The sequence below is a fragment of the Argentina anserina genome, chromosome 2 (genome assembly GCF_933775445.1).
Source record: "Argentina anserina chromosome 2, drPotAnse1.1, whole genome shotgun sequence".
In the NCBI taxonomy this organism is placed as follows: Eukaryota; Viridiplantae; Streptophyta; class Magnoliopsida; order Rosales; family Rosaceae; genus Argentina; species Argentina anserina.
Window position 1 is genome coordinate 28,235,959 of NC_065873.1, and position 16,389 is coordinate 28,252,347.

The 16,389-nt window shown below is 41.4% G+C and overlaps 5 protein-coding genes across 7 annotated transcripts in view; 2 read left to right on the plus strand and 3 right to left on the minus strand.

Moving 5' to 3' along the window:
• Window positions 1-16,389, minus strand: part of LOC126785115 (F-box protein SKIP31) — a 58,119-nt gene that overhangs the window by 18,817 nt on the left and 22,913 nt on the right. The window lies entirely within an intron of this gene.
• Window positions 1,073-2,507, plus strand: LOC126785104 (stemmadenine O-acetyltransferase-like). The gene has a single exon (XM_050510694.1). The coding sequence runs from the start codon at window positions 1,073-1,075 to the stop codon at window positions 2,501-2,503; it is 1,431 nt and encodes a 476-aa protein (XP_050366651.1). The 3' UTR covers window positions 2,504-2,507.
• Window positions 3,684-8,037, plus strand: LOC126785106 (inactive metallocarboxypeptidase ecm14). Of its 2 annotated transcripts, XM_050510697.1 has the most exons (12): window positions 3,684-3,941; window positions 4,189-4,246; window positions 4,331-4,441; window positions 4,547-4,684; window positions 5,242-5,311; window positions 5,473-5,528; window positions 5,810-5,935; window positions 6,140-6,279; window positions 6,527-6,599; window positions 6,689-6,763; window positions 6,845-7,112; window positions 7,862-8,037. In XM_050510697.1, the coding sequence occupies exons 1-12, from the start codon at window positions 3,793-3,795 to the stop codon at window positions 7,882-7,884; spliced, it is 1,287 nt and encodes a 428-aa protein (XP_050366654.1). In that variant the 5' UTR covers window positions 3,684-3,792; the 3' UTR covers window positions 7,885-8,037. The 2 variants fall into 2 exon arrangements, with proteins under 2 accessions (XP_050366654.1, XP_050366653.1); XM_050510696.1 differs by lacking the exon at window positions 7,862-8,037 and having other exon boundaries at window positions 3,688-3,941; window positions 6,845-7,284.
• On the minus strand, window positions 7,428-10,873 carry LOC126785095 (pentatricopeptide repeat-containing protein At5g42310, chloroplastic). 2 transcript variants are annotated; one of them, XR_007671022.1, is made up of 5 exons: window positions 8,926-10,873; window positions 8,235-8,387; window positions 8,079-8,150; window positions 7,748-7,939; window positions 7,428-7,614 (listed from the first exon to the last, which is right to left on the minus strand). XR_007671022.1 is itself a non-coding variant. In XM_050510684.1 (4 exons), exons 1-4 carry the CDS (start codon window positions 10,687-10,689, stop codon window positions 7,826-7,828), a joined length of 2,103 nt encoding a protein of 700 aa, XP_050366641.1. In that variant the 5' UTR covers window positions 10,690-10,873; the 3' UTR covers window positions 7,428-7,825. The 2 variants fall into 2 exon arrangements, 1 of the variants encoding a protein (XP_050366641.1); XM_050510684.1 differs by having other exon boundaries at window positions 7,428-7,939.
• Window positions 11,299-15,909, minus strand: LOC126785102 (stemmadenine O-acetyltransferase-like). The gene is made up of 2 exons (XM_050510691.1): window positions 15,520-15,909; window positions 11,299-12,614 (listed from the first exon to the last, which is right to left on the minus strand). Exons 1-2 carry the CDS (start codon window positions 15,711-15,713, stop codon window positions 11,357-11,359), a joined length of 1,452 nt encoding a protein of 483 aa, XP_050366648.1. The 5' UTR covers window positions 15,714-15,909; the 3' UTR covers window positions 11,299-11,356.

The following is a 16,389-nucleotide window of genomic DNA, read 5'->3' on the forward strand; positions in this document are numbered from 1 at the left end:
GTGAAGTAGGTCGTCTTCAAAACCTTCACAATGATTACCTCAATGGCTCACTCAATCCCACTAACTTTCACTCGATATTGAGTTATTGACAAAATCATGATCGCATGACAGTAGTAAAAACAAGTTATGTCATGGACATAGTCATTCGGCTGCCACACTTATTCCATACTGCGCTTTATCTCATGAATGCAGCCTTATTTAACAGGATAATGCACTGGTTTCGCCCTACTTTGGGCTCATAAGGGGATCGGCTCCATACCCCGACCAGTGTGTAGGGCGGTCTACTCCCTTCTTCGACGTTAAGTCCTCGACTAGCGACAAGCTCCCCAAACTGAACCGGGTCGACCTGCCTGAACCCCTAGGAAGGAGCAGCCATATATCTCTCACACTTCTTATCTTGGAGCAATTCCACATATTCATGAAGCTCATATAACCAGCAACGCCCACAATAAACACTCCCGAAAACTGGATGTGACACTACGTTTTGTTAGGCTATTCTTTGGCCATTTGTAACACTACGTTGCTAGAAATGCGATCGATTCGATCGACAACCAACTGAACAAAGTGCTTGGGGACAAACCCAGACGGCAACTGCGATATTGATCCCATTTATCTAATCCATAGTTCCATAAAATACCAAAAACGTCATTACGTACGCATGAAAGCACTCAAAATATACGACGAGGTCTCCTACATGTATTGGATCGATCATCATATATTGGCAGTTAGTTTTATCTAGAAACCTTACCCCGTTGAAATCGATGCTCACTTCTTGTCACATTAGCCTAATTTCATAGTTACCATGTGTTATCCTTTCGTCTATAGATGAATATGACAAATCAAAGCTGGAGCAGCACCTCATCTAGAAAGATTCCTATCCGCTAACCCACTTTGTTGATTAAGATGATAACATATAGAAGAATATATAATCTATGTAGCTTAATTAGTATATATTATATTGATTTCGGTACGTAGCTAGTTAGTTGTGGCAACAGAACATTCAAGCTTACTATAAATCACCTTAATTGATTAAACGTTCTTCTTGAGTTGCCATTCCCAATCGAAACGAAAAATGAAGATACTGGAGGTAGAAGTTGTTTCGGAAGTGAAGATTAAACCCTCTTTCCCAACACCCTCTCATCTCAGAACCTTCAAGCTTTCCCTTCTTGATCAGCTCATACCAGCCCCCTATGCTCCCATCATTCTCTTCTATGATCCCACTACTACCATTACCACCGCCAAAAGACTAGAAATTCTTAAGGTCTCTTTATCTGAGGCCTTAACTGCGTTCTACCCCCTTGCCGGAAAGCTCAGAGATGACGAGCTATCTGTCGAGTGCAACGATGAAGGAGCTGTATTCATCGAAGCCAGAGTTAAGCACTTCTCTCTTCACGAGTTTCTCCGCTGTCCTGAACTTTTTGATTCATTGCTGAACCAATTCCTCCCTGGTAGTATTACTTATACGAGTAGTGGCAATTTTGTTACCAATATCCAAGCAAATGTGTTCCAGTGCGGTGGCATTGCCATTGGCATATGCATCTCACACAAGCTCCTTGATGGTGCTGCCTTGTGTACTTTTCTCAAGTCATGGACTGGTATTAGTCGTCGACTATTATCAGGATCATCAGAGAAAGAAGCGCCACCGTGGATATCCCCCAACTTATTTGCTGCAGCTTCTTTGTTCCCAACAAATGGTGATATGTGGCTTAGAGATTCCTCACTTCACATGTGGGGTTCCTTGTTCATACAAGGGAAGGAGTCTAGTGTCACTAGAAGGTTTGTGTTTGATGCCTCGGCTATAGCCACCCTCAAGCTTAACGCTCAAATGGCTCGAAAGAAATCGCCAACGCGGGTCGAGGTGGTTTCGGCCTTCTTATGGCAGTGTTGCATGGCTGCCTCTAAAGAGAAGCATAATTTCCAAAGGCCTTCACTGCTGACACACATTGTTAACCTCCGCTCCAAACTACTGAATGCAATGGATGATTCCGACTCCGATCTTCAGTACTCTACCGGAAACCTCCTTTGGATGGCAGCCGCACGATCTTATATCGGAGATAGTGACGATGATGACGAGCAGCAAGAGCAGCAGAACTCAGTGTTGCCAGGGTTGGTGAGTGAGTTGAGGAATGCACTGTCAAGAATTGATGCTGATTTTGCGAAAGAAATGCAGGGGAAGCAGGGGAAGTCTCTAATGATTGATTCGCTAGAGGGAATCACGAACAGTGATGGGTTGGATTTAGATTATTATGCATTTAGCAGTTGGTGCAAGTTTGGGTGGTACGAAGCTGCTGATTTTGGGTGGGGAAAGCCTGCATGGGTGAGCAGCATTGGTTCGAGTAGTGCTCCTCATTTCATGAATCTGATCATATTGGTCGACACAAAGTCCGGTGACGGAATTGAAGCATGGGTCACCTTGGATCAGCGTCAGATGGCTCTACTAGAAGCCGACTCCAACCTCAATAAGTTGGCTTCTGTGGATCCTAGTCCTTTGATCTTAAGTTAACTGGATGTATAATGGTATATGTTTATGATATATATATTTGATACTGTTTTTATGATTCCACCCTCATAAAACAATAGCAGCCGCATGATTTGAAATACATAACATGCGTCGATGTACGTTATAATTTTCTTTGTAATCTTATTTTTTTTTTTAAATCTAATTTGGGGTGATGGCGACATTTTTTTTAATGTATGCATGTGCTTGGAATTGGTAAAGCATAACTACGTACTGTACTTGACGAGTTGACGTCGTCGTCCTATCCTTTTTCTGGTTTGATTTGAAAACCTTGTAAAGAAAGGATTACACGATTTAGTTGGAGGATGAAATAAATGGGCTTGTCTGCTGTGCAGCAAGGTATGGTATACACACAAGTGTGTGTGGTGAAAGAGGCTTATCATATAATGCACGTGTGGGTGTATGTGCTTGTATGTGGAGTAAAATGCTGCTGTATAGAACAGAATTTTCCGAAATAAATTAGTTAACATAATGTGATAAAGGAGTTGTGAGTTGTGACCACCCACCCTGAAATTTAATATGAACAATATGATAAAGGAATTGGTTACACTTCATCTAAATGCAAATCAATATAAAATGTATTTCTTAGTCACGTAGAGACTGATTATAATGAACATTCGATTTTGCTGAGTATGCTGAGTAGTCTATAGTAAATTGCCATTTTCTAGCCAAAGATTGTTTCTTGTCTTGCTGATGCATGTGTACTTCAGTTGTAATCATCTATCTAGACTTGGGTCAACTAATTGTTTATCATTGTGTATATAACTCAAATTCCAACTTGAGAAAAACCCTAGCTGATCCTAGCTAGCTGTCACATGTATTACTAGCCACACCATAATTGAGCAACTATTAAGATCCAATTTCTGTAGTTGATTATGAAGTATGAACTGCACATCGTCATCCTAATCTTAATGTCTATAATTGAGAGCAAACTATATATATTAACTCGGATCCTTGGTCACAAACAACTAGTCATAAGATGTGATGATGCCATTGCGCCATTTGTGTCCAACTCCCGCAGGTCCGGATGAGCAGAAAATGTAAATATATGAAACATAAAACACTAAAATTCGTATCAAATGGTAAAATATGAAGCCGATCAAGACCGTTGAACGTGGAAAAGTCGGACAATCATGACAAACTGACAGAGACAACCCCCCCTCTTAGCTTCGAATGGAAACTACTGAGATTCTAAGAGAGCCATGAAGAAATTCAATTAGACCAAAAAAGAAAGGCGACACCTTTATTCTTCTTCTTCTTCGTCTGAGCCTGATATGGCTAATCGGGGCTCGTTATCGTCTCCGTTGTGCATCAGTTTGTGCTTGTTTGCTTGGTTTCAAGGTCTCTTCATCGTCGTCCATGGCGATACTAATCTCTCTCAGCCTTTTCTCACGCCCATTAACCGCGATCTCTACCATTCCAGGTCAGTTTCGTCATTTCTTGACCCTAAATTCAATCTGGCTTTAAATTCTATGCTGAATTGGAGATATCTGATTCATTTATATCATGTTTTCATTGGTCAAGCTCTTACGGTGACTGAGTTATTGTAAAGCTTGAATCTTGGACTTTTACTAAGTTGTAATTTGGAGTACTTGTTGTCAGGTTTTGATTTTTGTTGGGTAAATTAGCTTTGGACATAATCAAAGTATTGCTTTTTATTGGTTTTACAGTGGGGATTTGATGGAAGAGGTTAAAGCTTTGGTTATTCGACACCGGGATATACTCACTGTAGGCTGCTCTTGCTGGTTGATCATTTTTCTGAATTTCTTTTTGTGTTATATCGTACTGAGCTTTTATGTTTCAATGATATAGTTAGATACAATTAAGGCTCGAAACAAGGGTTACTCTGCTGAGATTGATGTAGTTACTTATTGTCGGAGAAGGCAGGAGGGTGATGACAAGCCAAAGTTTCGGATCCTTCTTGTAAGCTTTCTATAAGATTCTGTGTGTTGGATGACGTGATTCGTTTTAAGTAGATTTTGATTGGTAATGGCTGTTGTTTTTGACAGATGATTCCTTGTCTTCCAGAGTTTTGGACAGCATGGAAGGGAGCTCATTACTTCTGAAGTTGCATTGCAGATCCTCTTAATCTTGAGTAAAGAGAAGTTTCTGCCAAACCTAGACCAAGCCTCCTTAGACCAGATCCTTGACAATCTTGTGATAAAGGTAACATGTTTACTGAACTTTTCAACTAGTTATTGATGTAGCTGCAATGTAAATAGTCGATGCAAACATTTTTGTTTCAAGTACCATCCACTAAGCAGCACACTACCATAATAAATGAGCTACAGTACGTAGGAGGGGTGCAGGAGAACTGCAAAACAATAGATAGTTGCCTTTTCTTTTCCTTATTATATTTCTCTTCAAGTATGTGGTGTTCTGTCAAACTTATCTTGGATGTCTTCAGAAGTCAATGGTAATGTTGGTGTGTACATAGATCTAATTTATAGACAACTCACCACTCTTACATTGAGATGAATTCCTTCCTTGTTGTTCATGGATCCATTTCATATATTATGCTCGAAAATGTTTTTTAACTGATTACATTTTAGGGTCACATTTTTACCCAATCAGATGGAAAGTTGTTCCCAAGCTTTATTAATCATCACTAGAGTCCAAAGTCGTAGGGATCAGAATATATTCCTACTGCATTTTAGCCGGTGTATCTGGATTTTCTTCAGGAACTTTGTTATTTTTTGAGTTCCAATTCTAATTTATGTCAGGTGGTGCCCATGGAAAACCTAAATGGCCGCAGACTTGTAGAATCAGGGGATCTCTGCGAGAGGAGAAATGGTAATGCCACCAGTTCTACTGACTTCAAAATTTACATGCAAACTACTGGAAATAATATCCTCATATCCTCTTTTACAATCACATGTGTAAAATGTTACTTCACTTCCATTGTTATTTAATGATAATATTTTCTAAATGTTTAAGTTTGCATTATGTGACAGGGAGAGGAGTTGATCTTAATCGTAATTGGAGCGTAGATTGGGGCAAAAAAGAAAAGGTTAGTAAATGCTGCTTTTTAAAGTCATTTTTCTTTCCGTGCTATGTCATATCAGCGTGTTGCTTGTTTATTTCATCTTTAAGGTTATTTGATGTCTTGTTGAGATTTAAGCCAGTATGTTTCATATATATTGATTTCTATCAAATTTTATGTGCAACAGTCTCATCTAGTGGTCACGTTGTTTCACTCTTTAATTTATATGTTTTATTGTCAGTTCATTACTTGAGCTGTTCCGTACTTGACAGTCAGCCTTCTCTTTTATGTTGTTGTTCTAATAACAGGACTATGATCCGTATGAGGAAAATCCTGGGACGGCTCCTTTTAGTGAGCCTGAAGCCCAAATAATGCGGAAAATTGCAGTGTCATTTGATCCGCACATATGGGTTAATATACACTCTGGGATGGAGGTTGGTCAAACTAACACAATAATATTCCCTCATGTTGATTCTGAAATTCTAATTTCAGATAACAGAATTCTTTTACTGAAAATTGCTATGGCGTGGGATAAGTTTCTGCACTGCTTAGAGAGTCTGTTGAGATTAAATAACTTTTGGCTGCAAAATCTATCTGACACATTCTTGACAAAGCTCTCTTTCTCTTTCTTTCTCTAGGCATTATTTATGCCGTATGATCATAAGAACACAACTCCAGATGGAGTTCCCTCACAAAAGATGAAGTCATTGCTTGAGGAACTGAATCAGCTTCATTGCCAAAAACGTTGCATGATTGGGTCTGGTGGGGGTTCTGTTGGGTTAGTATTTCACTTATTCATTGTTGTTGGTGGGGACTTGGGTGGAGGTGTAATGATGTCTGACATCCTTTCATCCTGATGGCTTGGGGCACATTTCATAAATTTGATGATTAAGTTTGGCCTGATGGCTGTGTTATTAGCCTTCTGTTAACTGCTAACAGAGCCAAAGTTCAAGAGGATTTGAGTTTTACTTTGTCGAAAGTTTATGCAGTTAGAGTTCCCATATACTTATATTTCTTAATTGCAGGTATTTGGCACATGGGACAGCAACTGATTTTATGTATGACATTGTAAAGGTGCCCATGGCTTTCACCTTTGAGGTTTGTCAAAGCACAGCTCTTTTTCCTAAAAAAATTATTTTCACCGTATTTTGACTTATAGAAAGAAGTATCCTTTTTCCTGTGACTAGGTATATGGAGATGGAGCAGCACAATCAAGAGATTGCTTTAAAATGTTCAATCCCACCGACTTCGGTACCTTCAATGTATGTAACTTTCTGGTTCACCTTCTATAAAGAAAAAAATGATAACTTTCATATAACAATGCAATTATGTTTCACTTTCAGAGGGTTCTCCATGAATGGTCTGCTGCATTTTTCACAATTTTTGAAATGGGGCCAAACCTGCTCGGTGAAAATTATACAAAGCCTGCCTTAGACAAGTGGGTGTCAATAGATGAGTATCTTGATGGGTACTTGGTCGAGAGGAGTAGTAGATATGGAAAGAAGACGGAAGTGCTTGAGCTAGGAATGCAAGAGATAAGAACATATTTCAGGCTCTTCTTGTTATCCTCGGTTCTATTAATGTTCATGTTCTGTTCCAGAATTTCAAAAGGCAAGTTTTCTAGACCAATTGTTTCTGCTATTCCACTCTGAATTTAGAACATAGGGTTTTGATTTGTATACACACCATAGGAACATCTTGTTTTAACTTATAGGTGTAATGGGTTCTCGGGTAAACTCACTGTTCTTTTCAAGGAAAGCATTGAATTGTGTGGCCAACCAGAGCATCCAAGTTTTTGGTAGACTGCATCTGCATGAAACAGATAATGCTGGGATAAAAATGCTCTTCCTTTAGAATAATGAAGAAAAATTATACAATGTACTTCTATAATTACATTCCACCTTGGAAGATTTTACAAGATACAAGCAACAAATCGTATTTCCCCCGGTGCTTATGGAAAAAGAATTACAGCAGAAATTAGCGAGGGGATCGATTGTTTCTTCAATTGTTCTTGTATTCATCGGTCAGTGTCTTTGTTTCCAAACTGTGGAGCAAGATTGGCCTTGAACTTCAATTCCTTTTGCATGATGTTCGCTGTAAACCATCATCGTTCCTGCAAAATCATTTGACCAAAGGAAAATTCATCTTGGAGATGCCATTGTACATCAGAAATAATTGATTCACAAGTTTTAAGTTCATGCCATTGTACATCAGAAAGGAATATCATGTTTGGGTTGCGACCTAACCTTTTATAGTAATAATCCTGACTCGATCAAACATAAGAGGTGGAACTCAAGTAAATTTGACTGTATGAGTCAATCGTATCATCTATGATTCAGTGTATGTTTCATGTATTTCAGGGCAGACCGTAACATTGCCCTAGCTTTCCTATCAGGAGTTACCCTAGAGTGAATCATTTCTTCATACACATCTGGAACCTGAAATGAAAACCATATCCAAATGTCAAAAGACGGAAGAAGCCGAAAGTAGCCTAAAGACCTATGATGCATACAAAAAGGAAGCAGAGTTCAGTTATAGTAACTAGGAAGGATTGAGGATATCAAATAGGATTTGTACCTTATAAAATTTATCGACACGAATAAGGGCTTTCATAAGTGTGGTATATGTAACCACGTCTGGTTTTACATCCTGCAGTTATAAGACCCATAGAAATTACATGGAAAGATCAATTGTACAATTGTAGGCAGTAATGTTAATATAGTATAAACTTACATTTTCCTTCATGTACTGCAACACGGAAAAGGCCTCAGCATCCCTCCTATCTTCACCAAATGCATTGACTAATGAATTGAGAGCTAACAGACTAGGTTTGAAGCCGTCCGCTCTCATAACCCTGAATGCATTCAGTGCTTGCTCAGACAAACCCTGTCAAGGATTCCAACAAATCATATCAATATTCAACCATCAAATCCGCAAAACGAGTATCTGATTTATTCTCAGAAACTTAAATGGGACAATAAACTAGTTGTCTGAATTACGATGAACATCTTGCCGGCAGTTAGTTAATCATAGAGCTTCAGCAGTCCAAATAAAACATACAAATATATAGAGGCACACAAATTCAAATAGACAAATAAAAGAATAGTTCAGGTAAAAAAAGCTTTTACAATTAACATTCTCTTTGGCACTAGTAGATTGATGGTGCCAAAGCTGAAACTGTTTATCATGTCAATATAAGTAGACATGACAATGATGACATTTAATAATAAAATTCACGACATAATGGTTATGCAAATGAAAGTGCAAAACAAGCTGGCCACATCATAATTTCGATTCACAAAACTATGCAAGTAAGATCACCTAAGATAAGATGGTATGCAACATCAGTTAGTAGATTGGGGTCTAACAATTCTACACTGACAGCATACTAAAATTGTCCAGAGGTGAGGATAAGACAACTTACTCTTTGAGCATAGGCATTGATCAGGGCATTATACATAGTTGGCGATGGTTTCATGCCTGCAGACTTCATTATCTCCAAGCACTCTATTGCATCATTAAATCTCCCTGACTTCCCATATATGTCAACTAACGTGGTATAAGTAACGATATTTGGAAGTAATCCCTGACTCTGCATCTTACCCATTAGGCCCTTCACCTCATCCCATCTCTCCTGCTCCCCTAAGGAGTTTATCATGATGTTAAAGGTGGTGGCACAAGGCGCGCACCCACTCTCCTGCATCTCCTCAAACAACTCCTCTGCCCTTGCGTGGTGTCCTGACTTACAATGAATATCTATAAGGGTATTCCAGGTAACAGTATCCGGCTGAATCCCCTCCGATAACATTCTATCAAAGGTCGCCATAGCATGATCAAGACAATTAGACTTCCCAAAAGTATCAATCATCACATTGTAAAAATGCCTATCAGGCATCACCCCACTGCTCCTCATCTCCCTCAATACCTGAAATGACTTCTGCCACTCCCCTCTATCCCTATAACTAGCCAAAATCCTACTGAAAACATACGAATTAGGCTGCACATTGCTAGCCTCCATCTCCTTCAGCACAATCCTCGCACTCTCCCACCTACCGGCATTGGCATAAGCATCAATAAGGAGGTTGTATGTGTGCTCATCCGGCGAAATGCCACTCCTCTCCATCTGCGACACAATCGACTCAGCATCTTCCAAAGAAGCTGCCTTCACATACCCCTTCAGCAGTGCATTGTAAGCTCTAGTCCTCGGCTGCAGCCCTCCCTCCTTCATTTCCTCGAAAATCGCTTCGGCCTCAACCACCCTGCCAGAGTTCCCCAATGCCGAAATAACCGCCACCAGCGTGGCAGTTTTCGGGCTCAAACCACTTGCCTGCACCATAGCAAGGAAATGCATAGCCTGACTAGGCTCACCGGCTTTCGCAAAACCAACAATCAAATCATTCAACAACTGTCCATCAATTTCTACATTCTCAGACTCAATCTCCCTATAAAGCTTCAACATAATTGGAGAGTCAACTTTATTTGACCGATTAAGCGACTGAATTACCAGGCTGTAGTTCACGAAATCCGACCGGTAACCGTCCTGGCGCATCCTGGACATCAAGTTGAGCGCCTTCTCCAGGTCGCCGTTGCGGGCGCACGCGCCGATGAGCGCGTTGTAGGTCAACGGAGTCAGCGTCTGGCGCTGGGAGAGCAGGAACGCCTCGTAGAGCTTCTCGGAGCGTCCGAGCGCGTGGATAAGAATCGAGTAGAGAAGCTCGTACGAGAAGCAGAGGTTGTGCTTCTGCAGCCACGAGACGAGCGCGTAGGCTTGTTTCAGGGAGGACGACGACGACGAGGAGCAGAGCGACTTGAGGAGGGAGTGCCAGAGCGGGGCCGGGACGGCCCGGTAGGACTCGGCGAGCTGGAACTCGGCCGGGTCGAGTGACGTCGGCGGGGCCGAGTCAGTGACGTCATGAGCTGAGGCGGATGAGGGGGCGGAGGAGGAGAGGAAGGTGAGGAGTGGAGTGAAGTCGTAGCGGGAGACGGCGGCGTGGTCGGTGTCGTAGTTATCGAAACGACGCCGTGAGGAGGAGGGGAGTGAAGGGAGGTGAGATTCGGCGGAGGTGGAAATCGCGGCGGGGAGAGAGTGAGGCGCGTGGAAGATGTGGTGGTGGCGGATGAGAATGGGAGAGGAAGCTAATTGAACGGTAGGGAAGCGAGTGGAGCTAGGCAGAGGCAGAAGAAGCATGTCGGCGACGGCAACGGCGACGACGACGTTTCAGGTCAGGAATTCAATTTCTGCTCAACGCATTTTTCGGTGTAGTTTTAGATTTTATCGGCTTGATTTTTTGGTATCGGGGATTTTGTGGAGGGAAAGATGACAATGAAATAGTAAGGGAAAAAAGAAACGGAGGGCGTATATGCTGCCACGTAGGCATGATGGCGGCCGGTATAAAGATTCGGCGGGTTTAAAGTTTGAAGCTCAGACTTTCTTTCCAGTTTCCGATCGGCTTAGGGTTTCTCTGCAACTGTAGGGTTTAGGGTTCCGTTGCTCTAATCGGCATATCAGAAGGATTCGGGTTCTAATTTTTGTTATTATCACTATCATTATGTGAGAAATTACTGTGAAGTTTACTTTGATTCTGTATAAACTAGCTTCAAGAAATTGGGTTTTCACAAATAAAGCTGTCGATTAGTTCGGTTGAGTTAAAGTTCAGTCTGTATTGAATCTATAACTTTGAAATTTGCATACTCGATTACAATGAGCTGTGGTTATTATTGATACAGAGCAATCAAGTATATAACTTCAGATTGTTATTGACATGGTGTGCATTTTATTGCTTGGTCTGGTACAATGCAGATAATGCTCAACAGAATTGAAACAATTTACGGCACAAATCGGGGACGGTGATCTTTCATGGATCAGAAGCATGGTTACCAGGTTCAAGAGGACTATGATCAGTAGCAGCAAAAGCAAGGAAGTTCTCATCCTGTTCTAATGTAGCCATCTCTTGTTCGCCTAGATAAATCCAGGCTTCAACTCCATCACGGGACCTCGTATCTGTTAAAACCACTGCGTTTGTGAACACGGATTCAGGAGCATTATGTGTACCGACAGAAGACATCCATATAGGTTTTCCCCACCCAAAATCGACGTCGTACAGGCCAAAGTTGCACCAGCTGGTAAAACCTATATAATCCAAGTTACCATTAGATGCTGCACTGGAGAAAGTATAACCCATCTCTTTTGAAAGCTCACACAGTTTGGTGACTCCTTCATCCCCTTGTAGGCTTTCGACAATATTACCGTCGAGTTTCTTTATTGCTTCTCTGATCAGAATCACCAAGCTGCCAAGTTCCAACTCTTCAGCTTTCCTGCTGCATACAGTAGCTGCAGCTTGGAACATAAAATTCCCCATACAATTTTCTGAAAAGGGTGGCACTGCTCTTTGACGCAAATTGACCGCATGGGTTATCATAGTTGGCCTCTGCTGCTTCTGCCCACCATCAGTAATTTCATGGTTATGAAAGGCCAATGCAACCATAATGCACTTCCAGATGAGTGCCGTAACAACCTCTACACGAGTTGGATTTTGCGCGCTTGAGCTTGAGGTCGTGTTGGCTGCTGCTTTGTCCTTAAGTGAGGCAATAGCTGCTGCATCAAACACAAATCTCCTTGTAACACACTTTCCCATTCTCAGAAAGCGTCTCCAGAAAGTCATCATCGTTGCCTCTTGTGGGAATGCATCACTTTGAGGAAATAGAGATGGGGCATCAAAAGTAGGCATACATATATCAGATGCAGGAGTGTTACGAGACCTTGCAGCCCAAGCTTTGAAAAAGGTGCGCAGCGCAGTTCCATCAAAAACCATATGGGAAACCAAGACACCAACAACATAACCACCGCACGCAAAGTTGGTGACTTGGATCATAGCTAGGGGAGCTCCTGGACCTTCTGATTCACTAAAACCAGCACCAGATGGAAGGAACTGACTAAGCAGTGAGACATCTGGATGGTTGAGGAACTGGAAGAGACATGTGGACTCTACTTCTGCTTCAGTGTAACTAACCCCCTCGTCATTGCAATCGATAGAGAGATTGTCTCTGAATCTTCCAGCAAGAGGGTAGAAGCTAGTCAAGGTTTCCGAGAGAGATAGCTTTAGCTGTTCTGACCTCTGGTAAATATCACCAAAATTAACAGACGGTGTTGTGTTTGGGTGAATGGGATAGTAGAGGATCCTGGGAAGATAAATGGAAGGAATCAGCTGGTCCAAGAGGGAGAGCTTGTGGATTTTAAGGTGCTGAGGTGTTGGGGAAGAGGGCTTGATGCACTCTTTCGAGATGATTCGAACGACCATGTTTGTCATTCTGATCAGCTCAATGTTCAAATGAACTTATGGTTGGTACGAAATATGCTATAACCTGCTTAGTTTCAAGGAATTTAATGCACTAAAATAAGCAGACATTTGAAATTAAGCTGCTGGCTGGACTATGTATTATTATGCCGGGTATTTAAAATAAAGAAGTTGGTTTATTAGCCAGGTCTGTCCTTCATTACTGGAATACTGATATATACTGAGTTTTCTGTACTAAATTTTGTTAAATGTCTTCTCTGATTACGTATAACTTTCATTTATTTAACACTTATCTCTGAATATTTTTGATAGAGAAATATATATTTCCAAACTAGATGGTTGCCGACTGTACTTCTACACTAATATATAACAAGCCAATTTGGTAAAATGACATTTTCTTCTGACATCACTGGCTTCCTTCAGATCAAAGTTGACATAGAATATACAAGATACTGTGACCAATATACCAGCTTGAAGCTCAAAGCCAAAACATTGATCCTCCAACAAAATGAATCAGTTACGAATGGGAACCTATTGAGAGATGCGGTAGCAAACTAGCAATGACTTGCTTTTGCTGCCTTTACAAAGCCACTTCTTCATCGCAGGGGAACTAGCCGAATATTATTTCTTGCTGCTCTGAAGGTACATTGCAATTATCTGCACCAGAGTTTTACTTGCAACACAGTGAGAATGATTTTTCATAATGTGAGACGTAGTAACCATCCATGTTCGAGAAAGAGCAGTAGAATCAAAACATGCAAAGGCAAGTAAGCTGTCATCTTGTTCTCCAGCATATGCACGCTTTCCTTGTTCATCAAGAATCAGAGGACCAATGCCGTACCATCAGAACTAGGCAATACATTAGTACTGATGACCTGATTGAATCTCTTCTGTGGCTGCAGCCCAAGCTTTTGAAAGAGGCGAAACTAGGCGGAACTAATCTTGTATGGCTAGGCGGACTAAGCGGGTGGATGATTTTTAATAGTCGGGTATGGGCCGGGGCTCCAAATTGAAAGAGGCGAGCGAAAATAACAAACTCCCACACATACTAGCTTCTCTCACTCACTCCAATCGCCGGCGAACTACTCATGACTCTCCGAGCTCTCGCCGCCGGAAAATCCCTAACCAGATTAGGTTTCGAGAGGATCCTGATATTGTTAGTGTTCAATGTGCTATTGGTAATGATCGAATTTTGGTTATGAATTTGACCCAAGTAATATTTGAAGTGCTTAATTCCGCTATTTGGTTGCTTTAAGGAGTTGGGGTTTCACAGGTTAGGTGACTGTAGCACTCTGATATTGTGTACTTCAGTTGCAATGAGCTGTGGTTATTATTAAAATAGAGCAATCAAGCATATAGCTTTCAATTCTTACTGGTGCTTCTGTTATTCTTCATTGCTTGCTCTAGTACGATGTGATAATACTTCACAGTTTGTAACATTTTCCAGTTACAACAAGTGGGGAAGGTTGATCTTTCATGGATCAGCAACAGGGTTACCAAGTTCAAGAGGGCTATGATCAGTAGCAGCAAAAGCAAGGAAGCTCTCATCCTGTTCTAATATCGCCATCTCTTGTTCACCGAGATATATCCAGGCTTCAACTCCACCACGGGACCTCGTATCTGTTAGAACGACTGCGTTTGTGAACACGGATTCAGGAGCATTAGCTGCACCGACAGAAGACATCCATGTAGGTTTTCCCCACCCAAAATCAACGTCGTACAGGCCAAAGTGGCACCAGCTGGTGAAACCTATATAGTCCAAGTCACCATTAGATGTTGCACTAGAGAAAGTGTAACCCATCTCTTTTGAAAGCTCACACAATTTGGTGACTCCCCCATCCCCTTGTAGGCTTCGGACAACATTGGCATCGAGTTTCTTTATTGCTTCCCTTATCAGAATCACCAAGCTGCCCAGTTCCAACTCTTCAGCTTTGCCGCTGCATACAGTAGCTGCAGCTTGAAACATAAAATTTCCCATACATTGCAATGAAAAGGGTGGCACTGCTCTATGACGCAAATTGACCGCATGGGTTATCATACATGGCCTCTGCCCACCATCAGTAATTTCATGGTTGTGAACGGCCAATGCAGCCATAACGGACTTCCAAATGAGTGCCGTAACAACCTCTACACGAGTTGGATTTTGCGCGCTTGAGCTTGAGGTCATGTTGGCTGCTGCTTTGTCCTTAAGTGAGGCAATAGCTGCAGCATCAAATACAAATCTCCTTGTAGCACACTTTCCCATTCTCAGAAAGCGTCTCCAGAAAGTCATCATCGTTGCTTCTTGTGGGAATGCATCACTTTGTGGAAACAGAGACGGGGCATCAAAAGTAGGCATACATATATCAGATGCAGGAGTGTTACGGGACCTCGCTGCCCAAGCTTTGAGAAAGGTGCGCACTGCAGTTCCATCAAAAACTATATGTGAAATCAAGACACCAACAACATAACCACCGCACGCAAAGTTGGTGACTTGGATCATAGCTAGGGGAGCTCCTGGACCTTCTGATTCACTAAAACCAGCACCAGACGGAAGGAACTGACTGAGCAGTGAGATATCTGGATGGTTGAGGAATTGGAAGAGACTTGTGGACTCTACTTCTGCTTCAGTGTAACTAACCCCCTCGTCATTGCAATCGATAGAAAGATTGTCTCTGATTCTTCCAGCAAGAGGGTAGAAGCTAGTTAAGGTTTCCGAGAGAGATAGCTTTAGCAGTTCTGACCTCTGGCAAGTATCACCAAAATTAACAGACGGTGTTGTGTTTGGGTGAATAGGATAGTAGAGGATCCCGGGAAGATAAATGGAAGGAATCAGCTGGTCCAAGAGGGAGAGCTTGTGGATTTTCAGGTGCTGAGGTGTTGGGGAAGAGGGCTTGATGCACTCTTTCGAGATGATTTTAACGACCATGTTCGTCATTCTGATCAGCTCAATGGTAAATGAACATATTGACGGTACAAAATAGGGTACTATAAACTATATATGCTAATGTCGGTTGTTAGCAACCTGCTTAGTTTTCAAGGAAATTAATGCACTAAAATAAGCTGGCATTTGAAATTAAGCTGCCGGCCGGACTCTATTATTATGCCTTGGTCATTGAAATAAAGAAGTTTGTTTATTAGCCAGGTCTGTCCTTCATTACTGGAATACTGATATGAACTGAGTTTTCTGCACTAAATTTTGTTGAATGTCTTCTCTGATTACGTATGACTTTTATTTATTTAACACAAATCTCTGAATATTTTTGTTAGAAAAAATATCCTTCCAAACTAGATGATTGCCGAATGCCGACTGTACTGCTACAATAATATATAATTAGCCAATTTGGTAAAATTACAGTTTCTTCTGACACGACTGGCTTCCTGCAGATCAAAGTTGACATAGAATATACAAGATACTGTGACAAATATATCAGCTTGAAGCTCAAAGCCAAAACATTGATCCTCATACAAAGTGATGGTTGCAACTTGCAAGTATACTCAGAACTCAAAGGCCACAAATAACATAATCAGTTCCGAAGGGGAACCTAGGATTGAGAGATGCGGTAGAAATGAATTGCTTTTGCTGCCTTTGCAACAAAGCCACTTCTTCATCG

Bases quoted from the DNA above. Each gene is read 5' to 3' on its own strand.
- LOC126785102 (XM_050510691.1), bottom strand. From the start codon at position 15,713: ATGACGAACATGGTCGTTAAAATCATCTCGAAAGAGTGCATCAAGCCC. The intron at 12,615-15,519 runs GTCAGAACTGCT...TATTTACCAGAG, and splicing joins TTTGGTGATACTTGCCAGAG to GTCAGAACAGCTAAAGCTAT.
- LOC126785104 (XM_050510694.1), top strand. From the start codon at position 1,073: ATGAAGATACTGGAGGTAGAAGTTGTTTCGGAAGTGAAGATTAAACCC.
- LOC126785106 (XM_050510696.1), top strand. From the start codon at position 3,793: ATGGCTAATCGGGGCTCGTTATCGTCTCCGTTGTGCATCAGTTTGTGC. The intron at 3,942-4,188 runs GTCAGTTTCGTC...TTGGTTTTACAG, and splicing joins CGCGATCTCTACCATTCCAG to TGGGGATTTGATGGAAGAGG. The intron at 5,529-5,809 runs GTTAGTAAATGC...TTCTAATAACAG, and splicing joins ATTGGGGCAAAAAAGAAAAG to GACTATGATCCGTATGAGGA.
- LOC126785095 (XM_050510684.1), bottom strand. From the start codon at position 10,689: ATGCTTCTTCTGCCTCTGCCTAGCTCCACTCGCTTCCCTACCGTTCAA. The intron at 8,151-8,234 runs GTAAGTTTATAC...TTATAACTGCAG, and splicing joins TGCAGTACATGAAGGAAAAT to GATGTAAAACCAGACGTGGT. The intron at 7,940-8,078 runs GTACAAATCCTA...TTTTCATTTCAG, and splicing joins GTGTCGATAAATTTTATAAG to GTTCCAGATGTGTATGAAGA.